The 15,857-nt window shown below is 43.4% G+C and overlaps 1 protein-coding gene across 1 annotated transcript in view; it reads left to right on the forward strand.

Annotated features, from left to right (window-relative positions):
* Positions 1–15,857, forward strand: part of GALNTL6 (polypeptide N-acetylgalactosaminyltransferase like 6) — a 1,544,427-nt gene that overhangs the window by 1,310,668 nt on the left and 217,902 nt on the right. The window contains exon 6 of the mRNA XM_055428017.1: positions 3,800–3,983. Coding sequence (XP_055283992.1) covers positions 3,800–3,983 — 184 coding nt within the window. The remainder of the gene's footprint in view (positions 1–3,799; positions 3,984–15,857) is intronic.

The following is a 15,857-nucleotide window of genomic DNA, read 5'->3' on the forward strand; positions in this document are numbered from 1 at the left end:
ATCACAATAAACTGTGGAAAATTCTGAAAGAGATAGGAATACCAGACCACCTGACCTGACCTTCCTGCAGGTCAGGAAGCAACAGTTAGAACTGGACATGGACGGAGTACGTCAAGGTTGTATATTGTCACCCTGTTTATTTAACTTCTATGCAGAGTACATCATGAGGAACGCTGGGCTGGAAGAAGCACAAGCTGGAACCAAGATTGCTGGGAGAAATACCAATAACCTCAGATATGCAGATGACAATGGCAAGCCACTCCAGTACTATTGCCTAGAAAATCCCATGGATGGAGGAGCCTGGTAGGCTGCAGTCCGTGGGGTCGCTAAGGGTCGGACACGACTGAGCGACTTCACTTTCACTTTCCACTTTCACACATTGGAGAAGGAAATGGCAACCCACTCCAGTGTTCTTGCCTGGAGAGTCCCAGGGACGGGGGAGCCTGGTGGGCTTCCGTCTATGGGGTCACACAGAGTCGGACACGACTGAAGTGATTTAGCAGCAGCAGCAGCATGCAGATGACACCACCCTTATGGCAGAAAGTGAAGAGGATCTAAAAATCCTCTTGATGAAAGTAAAAGAGGAGAGTGAAAAAGTTGGCTTAAAGCTCAACATTCAGAAAACTAAGATTATGGCATCTGGCCCCATCACTTCATGGCAAATAGATGGGGAAACAGTGGAAACAGTGTCAGACTTTATTTTTTTGGGCTCCCCTCCAAAATCACTGAGGCTGCTGATTGCAGTCATGAAGTTAAAAGACGCTTACTCCTTGGAAGGAAAGTTATGACCAACCTAGACAGCATATTAAAAAGCAGAGACATTACTTTGCCAACCAAGGTCCGTCTAGTCAAGGCTATGGTTTTTCCAGTGGTCATGTATGGATGTGAGAGTTTTTACTGTAAAGAAAGCTGATCGCTGAAGAATTGATGCTTTTGAACTGTGGTGCTGGAGAAGACTCTTGAGAGTACCTTGGACTGCAAGGAGATCCAACCAGTCCATTCTAAAGGAGATCAGTCCTGGGTGTTCATTGGAAGGACTGATGCTGAAGCTGAAACTCCAATACTTTGGCCACCTCATGCAAAGAATTGACTCATTGGAAAAGACTCTGATGCTGGGAGGGATTGGGGGCAGGAGGAGAAGGGGACGACAGAGAATGAGATGGCTGGATGGCATCACCGACTCAATGGACATGAGTTTGAGTGAACTCCGGGAGTTGGTGATGGACAGGGAGGCCTGGCGTTCTGTGATTCATGGGGTCACAAAGAGTCAGACACGACTGAGCGACTGAACTGAACTGAACTGAGCATACTCTATGAGGCTTCTCTAGTGGCTCAAACAGTCAAGAATCTGGCTGCCAGTGCAGGAGATTTGGGTTTGATCCCTGAGATGAGACAGTACACTTGAGAAGCAAATTGCTACCCACTCCAGTACTCCTGCCTGGAGAATTCCATGGACAGAGGAGCCTTGTGGGCTCCAGTCCATGAGGTCGCAAAGAGTCGGACATGACTGAGCGACTAAGCACAGCACAGCACACTATATAATTTAGTGATATACTGTATGTATGGATTCTGTTTGGTCCATTCATGAAGACAGGGGTTTTTGTGGTTGTGGCTCACTGCTGGCTCTCCTAGAACCGTGCAAAGTGACAGGCATGCAATTTCTACTCAGTGAACAACTACTAAACTATGAATGAATGAATGAACAAATCCATGAGTGGATGAAAGGCACAGAGATCTGGAGGGGAGGTTTTCCACAGGATTCTGTGATCCCCATGTCCTCCTCATGACTGTCATCAGGACAATGATGTGGAAACTGTCAGTCCTCATTATTTCTCCATGATGCCTTTTCTCTTTTAAAGATATTTAAGTGTGTTTTATTCCACATGGCACATCCAAAGGTCTTCCAAAGAACCAGAAAGCAGGTGTTAACACTTAAAAGCTCAACCTCTCTGACAGTATTAGCTGTTATAATAAAATATTGAAGAAATGCACATTGTGGAGAAGACAGTACTTCACATGAAGCTCTTGTAGGTGAACCAGAGTACATGTGTGTGCCCTTTCCAGCACTGGCTGTTCATGTCTGACACGATAGCAACTACCAGGGGGGATCTGGGGCTGACACTGGAGAATAAGTCTCCTTTCTGCCTCAGAGAAGCACCACGGCCAACTGGACAGACCCCAGGCTTTAGGACCAGACCGTTAAGCGGGGCTTGCATCCTAGTGCGTGTTCTCAAAACACAAGCAAACTTGGACAAGTTACTTAACTTCTTTGCACCCAGTTTCCTCATATGTAAATTGGGATGATAATTAGAGCCACCTCATAGGGTTTCTAGGAGGATTAGAAACAGCATGAGTAGCTCGTACACATATACCCTATCATGTGGAGGCTCAGTGTCAAAGGAGCTGCCTGGGATGTAGCAGTAACCGGCTTCAGTTCCTGGGGTTGAGAAAATCCCCTGGAGGAGGAAATGGCAACCCATTCCAGTATACTTGCCTGAAAAATCCCATGGACAGAGGCGACAGGCGGGCTACAGTCCATGGAGTTGCAATGAGTCAGACACAACCGAGCAACTGAGCACACGTACATCTATGCAATAGACAGCTGGTGGGAAGCTGCAGGACAGCACAGGGGGCTCAGCTCTGTGCTCTGTGATGACCTAGACGGCTGGGGTGAGGAGGCGGGAGGGAGGGTGGAGAGGGTGGGAATGTGCGTGTAGAGGGAGAGAGCTGGCTCACCTAGGCGTGCCGCAGAGACCAACGCAACATTGTCAAGCCATCATTCTCCAGTTTAGAAGAGGAAAAGAAACAGCATAAGTGTATTAGTAGTTGCCCAAGACTTTAATAGAAGAGCAGTTATCACATCACCTAATACGTTTGTGGATGTGATGAGAGAAGAGTGACGCTAGGAGCACAGCGCAGAAGGAGAGGGCAGGGAGAGCTGAGAGCGTAGCACTGAAACAGGCGTCCCTACGTGTAACAGCGTCGCCCAGTGGGGATCTGCTGCATGACGCGGGGCTCAAACGCAGGGCTCTGTGACAGCCTAGCGGGCTGGGGCAGGGTAGCGGGTGGGAGGGAGGCTCCGGAGGGAGGGGCACACGTATGCCTAGATGGTTATTCACGCTGACCTATGGCACAAGCCAACATAATAAAACCAACTACCCTCCAATTAAAAATAAATAAATGTATTAAATCAAAGATTGTAGCTTTGACAAGCAAAGTCTATATTAAAGAACAGTGACAACAGCAACAGAGCAAAGCTAGGACTTGGTGAAACCTCAGGCAAGCCTGAGAGCAAAGAATTCTGTGTCATTTCCGAGCATTTGGGGGGACAGGAGAGGGACAGCCATCAGGGCCACTGTTAGGTTAGATGATAAAACCATGAAGTTAAATATTTACATTTTGGACCCTCCAGAAAGCAGGCCAGTATTCTCTCAGCAGGCTACAGCCGCATGCCTAAAGGAACACGGGGAGTGTTCATACTCCATGCATGTTGGAGGCACCATAAAATGACAGATTGGGGACAGGTCAGAGCAGAAATGTGACAGAGGTAGAGTTAAATGTACTTCTCCAGGTCTCTCTGGGACATCACTTTCTTAAAAGTAAACACCACAACACTAATTGCACCTGTTCAAGGTCCCATCATGTCAAGCCCAGCATTCAGAGATACTGCAAAGTGCTCTGAAGACAACAGGGAACCAGGCTTCCAGGGCGACGGGTGAGGAAGGGCTTCTCTTTGCAGAAAAGTGAGGGACGACCTAGGCAGCCATATCACTTCCTACTCTGTGCTTCTGCTTTTCAGACCAAATTGCACTAAACCACAAGACCATTGTTTGCCCCATGATCGACGTCATCGACCACAATCACTTTGGGTACGAGGCGCAAGCCGGGGATGCCATGCGTGGTGCCTTTGACTGGGAAATGTACTACAAGAGGATCCCCATCCCACCAGAGCTGCAGAGGGCAGACCCCAGTGACCCTTTCGAGTGAGTAGCAGCCTGGGGAGCTGAGAGGGAGGGGGTAGGGGACTGAGGCATGTGTGTGTCAACCTGAGACCCACCAGGACAATGATCTCTAATGAAACGGAATAAAACAGGTGGCAAAGATATGCAAGACATTGGGGAAAGGTCAGACCTACAAGGTATACAAAATCATAAGGTGGCCAGAGTACATTCTCCAACTTTCGAAGCACGAGAGGGCGTGTGTACTGTGGAATCAGGAAAAAGCAGAGCTCACAGCAAACGCAAAGAGAAGCGAGGCACAGCCCCGTCCAGACATTCTCTTACAGCGCCTCTCTTCACTCTCAGCTCCCTCTGTTCTTTCCTGTTGTTTAGTCACTAAGCCTTGTCCAGACTCTGTGACCCCGGGGACTGCAGCACAGCAGGCTCCTCAGCCCCTCATTATCTCCCGGAGCTTGCTCAAACTCATGTCCATCCAGTCGGTGACACCCTCCGACCGTCTCATTCTCTGTCACCCCCTTCTCCTCCGGCCTCAGTCTTTCCCAGCATCAGGGTCTTTTTCGATGAGATGGCTCTTCGCACTGGGGGGCCAAAGGATCGGAGCTTCAGCTTCAGCGTCAGTCCTTCCAATGAATATTCAGGGTTGATTTCCTTTAGGATTGGCTGCTTGGATCTTCTTGCTGTCCAAGGGACTCTCAAGAGTCTTCTCCAGCACCACAATTCAAAAGCATCAACTCCTCTGTTCTTTGTGCTTTTCCCTAAAGTGGGAGTCCCCAACCCCTGGGATAGGAACAAATACTGGTTCATGACCTGGTAGGAACTGCGTCACACAGCAGGAGGTGAGCAGTGGGCAGGTGAGGGAGGCTTCATCTGTATTTACAGCTGCTCCTCATCACTGGCATCCCACCTGAGATCACCAATGATGGTGGCCTTAAAACTATGTTTGACACCACTTCAGATCACAATACTTTCTGGATTAAAGTCTAGGTGGAATATTCTAGATTGCCACAAAAGTACCAAAACGCCTGATTCCATTTCCAAAATCCTATCTTTGTGAAGTAGGGTTTATGCAGGGACAGCAACCAAAATGACAATTCGGAGTAGACTGGACATAAGCAACATGCTTCGTCTCTCATTGTCTCCCATCACCCCCAGATGGGACTATCTAGTTGCAGGAAAACAAGCTCAAAGTACCCACTGATTCTGCATTATGGTGAGTTGTATAATTATCTCATTATATATCACAATAGTAATAGAAATAAAGTGCACAATAATTGTAATGCACTTGAATCATCCCAAAACTATCCTCTTCCAGGTCTGTGGAAAAGTTGTTTCTTATGAAATGAATCCATGGTTCCAAAAAGCTTGGGGGTCACTGCCCTAAATAATTATTTAAATGAACTACTCTACTTTTATTTACAGTATAAGGGAACGACATGAAATATGCAGACGGTAAAGAATCTGCCTGCGATGCAGGAGACTCAGGTTCTATTCCTGGCTCCTGAAGATCCCTTGGAGAAGGAAGTGACAACCCACTCCAGTACTCTTCCCTGGAAAAAAAAAAAAAAAATCAATCTCATGGACAGAGGAACCTGGTGGGCCACTGTCCAGGGGTGGCAAAGAGTCAGATATGACTTAGTGACTATCACTTTCACTTTCATTTTTTCCATCTCTGCTAAGAACTGCTTCTGTATAAAGGAAGGTCATGTTTCTGAGCAGCCACTCCCAGAACTTAAACTTGGGGAATTCAATCCAAACGACAGATCCAGAGTAGAGCATCTACTATATATACACATACACATACCATGGATACACCTTCTTGATCCATTTATCTATTGATGGACACTTAGGTTGCTTCCATATCTTGGCTATTATACATAATGCTGCTGTGAACATTGGACAATTGGTGATTTTGTTTGTTTGTTTTTAATATATACCCAGGAGTGGAACTGCCGATTCATGTGGTAGTTCTATTTTTAGTTTTTTGAGAAACCCCCACACGGTTTTCTGCAGTGACTGTACCAATTTACAGTCCCACCAATGGTACACAAGCAAGCATTTCCTTTTTTCCACACCTTTGTCAACATTTGTTAATTGTGGTCTTTTTTGATTATGGCCACTCTGACAGATGTGAAGTGATATCTCATTGTGGTTTTAATTTGCATTTCCCTAACAATTAGTGATGTTGAGCATCTTTTCATGTGCATGGTGGCCATCTGTATTTTCTCTGTGGAGAAATGCTTATTAGGGTCTTCTGCCCACTTTTTAAAATTAGGGTTTTTGGTTTTCTTATGTTGATTTGTATGATTCTCTAAAACCATATACAAAAATAAACTCAATAAATGCCAAAACAAAGAACCTGTAGTGTCCAGCTTCACAAGCAAATACTTAGTAATACCTGAGGCAAGCAATACGATTATTGTGGTCAATCTCACTTATTTGTTACGATCAGTTTTCAAAATGCTTGTAAGTGCTAATAATAAGAGACAGAAATGACCCATATCAAATAAATAAATAAACTCAAAATGGATTAAAAACCTAAATATAAGACTATAAAACTATAGACTATAAAATTCCTAGAGGAAAACATAGGCAGAACACCCTTTGATATAAATCGCAGCAATATTTTTTTAGATCCATTTCCTAAAGCAAAGGAAATAAAAGCAAAGATAAACAGGTGGGAACTACTTAAACTTAAAAGCTTTTCTGCACAGCAGAAGAAACCATCATCAAAATGAAAAGACACCCAACAGAATGGGATCAAATATTTGCAGGTGATATGACCAGTAAGGGGTTAATATCCAAAATATATAAACAGCTCACACAAGATCAAAAAAAATTAAAACTGTCTTTTCATCAAAATATGGGCTATAAACATTTGCAGTAGAGAAACTCGCAAGTGTAAAACTGACTTCTGTGACACTCAGGCTTTAAATTACAGTAAACATTTGATAAATATCAGGAAGATGGTTCCTCTGATTCTAATAGTCTCTAGAAAGATAAGCTTTGGGGAGGACAAGGGGGATCTCAGAAGACATTAGCCTGAAAAAAGCTAATTATATTAATTTTTTAAAATCTATTATTTTTAAAAAAACTGTTCTATTGTAATAGAAATGTAATGTTTATGAAGCACACTCATTAAGTACCCAGAATTTCTGAAAGACGCCTCTTCAGACTCCTAAATTATTAGACAGTTTTGGAAAAGAAATAATGAAGCCCTTTGCTACTCTTCTAAATGCTCCAGCCAATATTTCAAGGATATTGAAAACTACCAGGGAAGTTTTTCAGTAATCCAAGAGAAGGAGTTTCTAGGAGATGATCTTCACACATCCATGAAGGTAACCATCTGAAAGTCTTAGCACAGGACTTAGGTTGGGTTTCAAAGCCAAGTGGGTGTGGGAGGATACCAAAAAAAAAACCCTTAACACAGTGGATGCTAAAAGACGCTTGCTCCTTGCAAGAAAAGCTATGACAAACCTAGACAGCATATTAAAAAGCAGAGGCATCATTTTGCCAACAAAGATCCAAACAGTCAAAGCTATGGTTTTTCCAGTGGGCATGTACAAATGTGAGAATTGAACCATAAAGAAGGCTGAGCCAGGAGGAATTGATGCTTTCAAACTGTGCTGGAAAAGACTCTTGAGAATCCCTTGGACTGCAAAGAGATCAAAGAAACTGATCCTAAAGGAAATCAACCCTGAATATTCATTGGAAGGACTGATGCTGAAGCTGAAGCTCCAATACTTTGTCCACCTGATGCGAAGAACTGACTCATTGGAAAATATCCTGATGCTGGGAAAGATCAAGGACAGGAGGAGAAAGGGGTGACAGAGGATAAGGTGGTTGGGTAATTGGATGGCATCACTGACTCAGTGGATACGAGTTTCACCTGACTCCGGGAGATAGTGAAGGACAGGGAAGCCTGGTGTGCTGCAGTCCATGTGGTCACAAAGAGTCAGACACGACTTAGGGACTGAGCAGCAACCACCACCACAGTGGGACTCTTAGTAGATGGCAGCTGATGGTAGAATAGCCATGGTCTAGTCGCTACCACTCAAGGTTGCTGTGTTTCAGGGCAAGGATTCATCCAAGATGACTTTTCCAATAGATAGATACTGCAATCATGGTTGGGTTATAATGTATTTCATTAATACTTTACTTCCACTGAAATATTCAAATGGGGCCCCTGCTTTCTGCAGACATGGGATCAAGATACTACCAAAGGAATTTCAATTCGTGAAAATTCTAAAACTATCCTCAGTCCTCGAACTGACAGTTAAAATTTCGTCAGGCAGACCCCAGCTATAGCCATCACAGTATCAGGCCCATTGCTGAACCCCAGAGCTGGCAGAGTTGCTAACTTTTGGAATTAAATAGCTCTCGATCCTGTCACCTATTTAGATGGTTGCCATCCTGTCAAAAATGGGATTCTGTCAAATGTAAGCCCGCCTTATTGCTTGAAGTCCCTTTGATTCCTGGGAAGGCAGGCACTTCAGCCTTTTGCAATAAACATAGCTTCTAGAAGTGTCCACTTTGATCTTGGAAACTGCATTTGCCTTCCTGATAATAAGTAAATGCTTAGTTACCCATGCAGCTCTGAGCAGTGTGTCTGCAATCCCATTATCTCGGTGGCCAAGTGCATGTATGAATAAACAGACACGCTTTCGGCAAACACTCACTTCTCTAGATGTAAAAGCTTTAAGACACACAGAAGAAATGTGGTCTATCTACACATCTCTCAAGTCTTTCATGTTTTCTGCTGGCTACTGTGAGGATTTACTGGGGATGGGGGTGGGGGGAAACAGGCAGAAAAGTCAGGAAGAAAGGAACTGAAGAGTAAGATGGAAATGCATTTCAAATTCCAAGACCTTTCTGATAATATATATGCAAAGCTGATCTTCTGTACAAGTGGATCAAATGTCCTAAATGACAAGATCTGAATTCTCTCATTGATTCTACCATTATTGGAATCTTCTCCAACTAGCGATTGCAGTGGTATTTTTTAACCTGTAAATCATGTAAAAATAGTGTGGCGTGAATAGTATTTAACAATGAATTAATTGAACTGAATTGAAAATTTTAGAGTATTATATCAGTAGTAAGTATAGGTATCATCTCAGAGATGTGACTTTGTGTAATGCATGTAAGATTCTGAGTCATGGTATAAATGGTATTTATTAATATAGGTTATGCAGTCAAGAGAGTTCGAAATCTATCAACTTTCTAAACTGAGGCTCAAGAACTTCAACAATCTAACTAGGAAGGAAAAGGAAAACTCATGGATAACTTTCAGCTCTGAGGGAAAAAAAATTATTTATATTAGAAAAAGTGATCTAGTTTTCAGACAAACTGCTCCTAGAATGTGAGATACAATGCAATATTCACAGTTTAAATTATCTGGCAGTCACAATTCTGATTAGATTGGACATATTTGATAAATATTCTTGTCTTTTGAAACAAATGAAATATTTTCCTTTCCTGGTGGCTAACATCAAGGCATAATGCTCTTAGCTCTTAGGTAATTCTTGCTATCCATGGCTTTTAGCAGGTTTCCTTATTCCTGGCTTATCTCTAATTCAGGGACTTAGGAACTGAAACCGTTTCTGTGTGACTGAACATAATATGCTCTTTTAGTCGTGGTGACAAAGGGAAAGACATCCATCTGCTTTCTGACCACTAACATTTATTCAATGTTATCTCAGCACCTAAAGGTTTAGAAAGGACCAGAAGAAATTATTTTATCCAACTTACCTTTAATGCATGCAACCTCTAGACAATGTCCCAAACAGAACACCAGCCTATTCTTGAACTCATCAAAGAAGTCATATTGACTACCTCAAAAGCCTATCCCTTCCACTAGACTGATTGACACAAACCTTTTCCCTTGGATTAAGAAAAATCTACCTCCTTCAGCCCAAACTGTCCCACTTGAGACATAGGAAATGTCTAATTCCTCTCCAGTGACATACCTGTTAAACAAATATTAGCAAACAAATACCATTCATGCCTGTTCATACTGCTTTCATTACTTTGCCCACAAAGGTCCATACAGTCAAAGCTATGGTTTTTCCAGTTGTCAAGTATGGGTGTGAGAGTTGGACCATAAAGAATGCTGAGAGCTGAAGAATTGCTCCTTTTGAACTGTGGTGCTGGAGAAGACTGAGAGTCCCTTTGGACTGCAAGGAGATCAAACCAGTCAATCCTAAAGAAAATCAACACTGAATATGCCCTGGAAGGACTGATGCTGAAGCTCCAATACTTTGGCCACCTGATGCAAAAAGCCGATCCACTGGAAAAGACCCTGATGCTGGGAAAAACTGAAGGCAGAAGGAGAAGGGAACAACAGAGGACAAGATGGTTGGATGCCATCACTGACTCGATGGGCATGAGTTTGAGCAAGCTCCAGGAGATGGGGAAAGAATGGGGAGCCTGGTGTACTGCAGTCCATGTGGTCACAAAGAGTTGGACATGACTGAGCAACTGAACAACTATTCAGGCCTAGCCCTCCAAAGGGAGAAAAAAGAAACTGCTTTCATCTCCAGGCAAAATATCTCCAATTTTATCTTCCTATCCTCCAGGTCCTCCAGAATCCTTGAAAGTTCATGCTGATTCCCATAAATGCTCTATTTTTATAAACTCACATTTCTCCAACCTGTTCACAAGGATGATGTGAAACATTCCACCCAATATGTCAGGTGGTTGTTGCTGCTGTTCAGTGGCTAATTTGTGTCTCATTCTTTCGGGACCCTGTGGACTGTGGACTGTAGCCCACCAGGCTCCTCTGTCTATGGGATTTCCCAGCAAGAATACTGCAGTGGACTAACATTTCCTCCTCCAAGGGATCATCCTGACCCAGGGATTGAACCTGTTTCTCTTGCATTAGCAGGCAGATCCTTTTCCACTGTTTCACTAGGGAAGCCCTAAATGCAAAATAGAAATATCAACATTGCATATTAATTTCTTCTTCCCCTAACTGGGAGAATTGGACAAAGGACTTATAATGATGACTGCTGTAAAAATGTTCTTGAAATAGTCACTTCATAGATAAAATAAGAGATGCCTTCACTGCAGCCGAGATTTATGGAGATTCTATGAGAGGTTCTGTGAGATGGCAAAATGGGGTTTGCAATGCAGGATGTTTATTGCTCCCAAGGGCTGTGGCTAATCTCTCATGAAGAAAGATTTCAGAAAAGAAATAGGAATCAAAATCATATACACAGAATTAGGACAATGTTGTTCTTGCTGTTCAGTTACTATGTCATATCCAACTCTTGTAATATATTCAGTTCAGTTCAGTTCAGTTCAGTCACTCAGTCGTGTCCAACTCTCTGCGACCCCATCATTCACAGCACGCCAGGCCTCCCTGTCCATCACCAACTCCCGGAGTTCACCCAATATTATAAGGTAATTCATCCCAGAATTGTTTCTGGGAACACATTTACCATCTATTCTAAATACCAAAATAATTTTAAGAAAGATAGTAAGGACAGGTCATATATCCAGTTCCTCTGAGTAAATTTTGTTGTTCAGTCACTCAGTCGTGTCCGACTCTTTGTGACCCCATGGACAGCAGCACGCCAGGCTCCTCTGTCCTCCACTGTCTCCCAGAGTTTGCTCAAACTCGTGTCCATTGATGATGCCATCCAACCACCTCACCCTCTGTCAGCCCCTTCCCCTTTTGCCTTCACTCTTTCCCAGCATCAAGGTCTTTTCCAATGAGTTGTCTTTTCGCATCACCTAATATGTCAGGTACTCAGGCCCTAATGTATGAGTCCGTCAACCATAAGAAAAAAGTTAATTTCTAGGAAATCCGCACTGGTTTCCAGAGATCATGTTTCCTTGAGTAAGTGCTCATAGTCAGCTCAGCAGTCCATTCAATTTTGCAGTTTTGCTGGGTACTTCAGAATCCGCCTCTATTCTGTCTTTCAGTTTTGGAGCAATTACTTTTACTCTGCCAGTCTTCTGCAGACAGATCTCCAATTCCCCAGAGGCTTCTGAAATGTAGAGTTTTGAACACTGTAAATGGATTTCTTGTACACCATCATTAGCCAGGACTGACATTCTCTATTTTCCACCTTTACATACCACTAATTTCTAAAATTTTAAAAATTATGCTATCTACCTTTGGCAGTGAAAAAGCTTCACACGACTAATGTTGTTGCTGTTCAGTCACCCAGTCAAGTTCAACTCTTTTGAGACCCCATGGAATGGTCTTTTCCAGGTGAGAATACTGGAGTAGGTTGCATTTCCTTCTCCAGGGTAACTTCCTGACCTAGGAATCAAACTGATGTCTCCTGCACTGCAGGTGGATTCTTTACCACTGAGCTACCAGGGAAGTCCCCAGGATACAAATGTCCATTTATTCTCTCAAAAGTCCCTATGTCTGCAGACACATCAGTTTGAATTCAGTACCTCCTCCACCAGCGACCTGGCTTAGAGATACTTCAGGACACAGAAAGCAAAGGCCATGACTCATTGGTAGGCAACTCAAGGTTGGCACTTCAAGTACCGAAGATCCCCTGAGGTGTGAGCACCAAACACAGATCCTTGTGGTCTGGTCCTGCAGCCTGGAACTGGGACGCTTAGGGCATGCTCAAAGGGATAAGATTCTCCTCGAAATTAAAGGGAGCTGTAACCCTCTGACATGGGAGTAGAGAGACTTCTAAAGAGTTACCACCAGGGTCTCCATCTGTTCTTCCAAGGGACGGAGAGCAGATCCCTGGGAACTCGCTGACTACCTCTCCCATACCAGAGTGCCATGAAGTGCAGATGCAAACACCGCGTGAAAGGCAGTACCCCTGGGTGACAAAGACATTGCTGTGCAAAATTTAACTGCACAACTGATTCTCACACACACACACAAATGTGCCAGTAATCATAAGCCCACCAAGCTAGAAGAAACCTTAGAGACAATACCACCTCTCGTTTTATTGTTTTTCACTAAGGTACATTTGCTGTTGTTTAGTCACTAAGTTGTGTCTGACTCCTTGAGACCCCATGGACTGTAGCCCGCCAGGCTCCTCTGTCCATGGGATTCTTCAGCAAGAATACTGGAGTGGTATCCATTCCTTCTCCAGGGGATCTTCCGTACACAGGGATTGAATCCACATTTCCTGCACTGCAGGCCAATACCACTGAGCCACCAGGAAAGTCTTCTTATTTTATTTATTTATTTTTCTTTGTTGTGCATTTTTTAATTAATTTTTTAATTGAAGTATAATTGCTTTATAGAATTTTGTTGTTTTCTGTCAAACCTTTATTTTTTTAATTGAAGAATATTCTCATCTTGTGTGTGTGTTTAGTCATGTCCAACTCTTTGTGACATCATAGACTGTAGCCCGCTAGTCTCCTCTGTCCATGGGACTTCCCAGGCAAGAATACTGGAGTGGGTTGCCATTTCCTTCTCTAGGGAATCTTCCTGACCCAAGGATCAAACCCAGGTCTCTAGCATTGTAGGGAGATTCTTTATATAAGTTATGGGTGTACAATATAGTGATTCAGGTTTTAAAGGTTATACTCCATTTACAGTTATTATAGAATATTGGCTAGATTCCCCACGCTGCCCTGTGGCTTACTTTACACACACCAGTCCATGCCTCTCCTCTCCTACGCCTGTACTGCCCTCCTCCCCGCCCTCCTCCCTCCCTCCTCCCCACCCTCCTCCCTGCCCTCCTCCCTCCCTCCTCCCCACCCTCCTCCCCACCCTTCTCCCTCCCTCCTCCCTCCTCCTCCCTCCCTCCTCCCTCCTCCTCCCCACTAGCTGGCTCTCTGTAAGTCTGCTCCTCTCCTGTCATAGTCACTCGTCAGTTGTAGTTTTCAGAGTCTGTACATAGGTGATACCACATGGTATTTGTCTGTCTCTGGCTTATCTCACTTAATATCCTCCAAGTCCATCCATGTTGCTACAAATGGCAAAATTCCATCCTTTCTACAGCTGAGAAATATTCCATTGTGTAATGCACCCCATCGTCTTTACTCATTCATCTGTTGATGGGTACTTAGGTTGCTGCCATATTTTGGTGATTATAAATGCTGCTGCTGTGAACACCAGGGTGCATATATCTTTTCAAACTAGCACTTGGCAGCAGGGAGGGGTGGGGGTGGGTGGATGGCTGGATATATACTTAGAAATGGGTTTCTAGGTCATATGACAGTTCTGTTTTTAGTTTTTGGAGGAAAGTCCATACTGTTTTCCACAGAGGCTATACCAATTTACATTCCCACCAACAGAGTACAAGGGTTTTCTTTTTTCCACATCCTCACCAACATTTGCAAACTCAAAATGGGTTAAAGATTAGATTAAATAAAAGACCAGAAACCATAAAACTCCTAGAGGCAAACATAAGCAGAACACTCTTTGCTACAAATCACAGCAATGTTTCTTTGAATACAACTCCTAAAGCAAAAGAAATAAAACCAAAAAAAATTTTTAATGAGACCAAATTAAACTTAAAACCTTTTGCACAGCAAAGGAAACCATCAACAGAATGAAAAGACAACCTACTGAAAGGGAGAAAATACTTGCAAATGATGTGACAATAAGGGATTAATATCCAACATACATAAACAGCTTATACAACTCAACATCAAAACAAACAATCAACCCAATTAAAATATGGGCAGGAGAACTGAACAGACAGTTTTTCAAAGAGGAAATGCAGAAGCCCAACAGGCACATGAAAAGATGCTTAACGTGGCTAATTAATAGAGAAATGCAAATCAAAACCACAGTGAGATATCACTTCACACCTGTCAGAATGGTCATCACCAAAAAGAACACCTCTTGTTTTTATATAAGAAATCTAGACTAGAGAGTCTATGCGACTCTTCCAGTGTCACAACTGATAAATTTAGCATTTATTACTATAATCTGGGCTTACAGACTCCCCAGTCTGCACTTGATTCTTTCATCCACACCACCAACGTGAGGAGAAAATTTAGAGTTGTTAAATGCATGTTAAGGAACCTCCCTGGTGGTCCAGTGGCTAAGACTCCATGTTCCCAAAGCAGGGGGCCTAGGTTCCATCCCATCCGACAACTAAAGATCCTGCATGCCACAACCAAGACTTGGTGTAGCTAAATAAATAAATAACAAATAAATATTTAAATGCCTATTTCTATGCATGAGACGCTGGGGAGGGAATCTCCCTCCATTGCTAATTCACTTAATCCTTATCTCAGGTCTAAGTCTAATAAATAATACTGTCTGCATTTTTACAAATGAGGTAACTCAGGCTCAAGAGGTAATTTTCTCAAGTTTATAAGAAATTGGAATAAGAACCCAGATGTAAGGGTTGCCACTAGCCCGTGGAAATTTCCACCTCCCTTTCCACTCAGAGAAGGTTTATACTCAGTGTTTAAGAAGTAATCAAATAGAAGAAAGCATTTTCAGAGAAAACAATCACTTCTTGCTCAAATAGCAGCAGGTAAATGACCACCACAAAGCTGACAGCAGAACTAACCATCACCAATCCTCTCACAAGTCTTTTCTCCAGATGTGCTCAACACACTGAGTTAAACAAAATCCCTGCAGGTCATCTCACCCAGATGGACTGTGGCATCACAGGGGTGCCCAGCAGAGGGGTGTGCGTGGGGCTGAGAGCTGGCTGGCCCTCTCCTCACAGGACATGGGCCCAAGCTTGGGCTAACCGTCAGAGAGCAAGAGGGGCTCTTTCTCCTTGGTGGGCATGGGGGCTTTGCCTTATTCCAGCAAAGAAGAGAACAACAGATTGCAGTCAAATTCCTAGGTGCCCAGAATGAACTAGCTGTCATCAGCACCTTACTAATTACGTTGACTGACATTCAAAATGTTAACATCCCACTTGAGTCAATCCCAGTGGGGGCTAAGCTGTACCTTAGCTTAGAATTTGAGAGCACTCGCTTTTACTCAAAACTCTTTCC

Source organism: Moschus berezovskii, chromosome 7 (assembly GCF_049115385.1).
Source record: "Moschus berezovskii isolate FMDL1 chromosome 7, NW_MosBer_1.0, whole genome shotgun sequence".
Classification (NCBI taxonomy): domain Eukaryota; kingdom Metazoa; phylum Chordata; class Mammalia; order Artiodactyla; family Moschidae; genus Moschus; species Moschus berezovskii.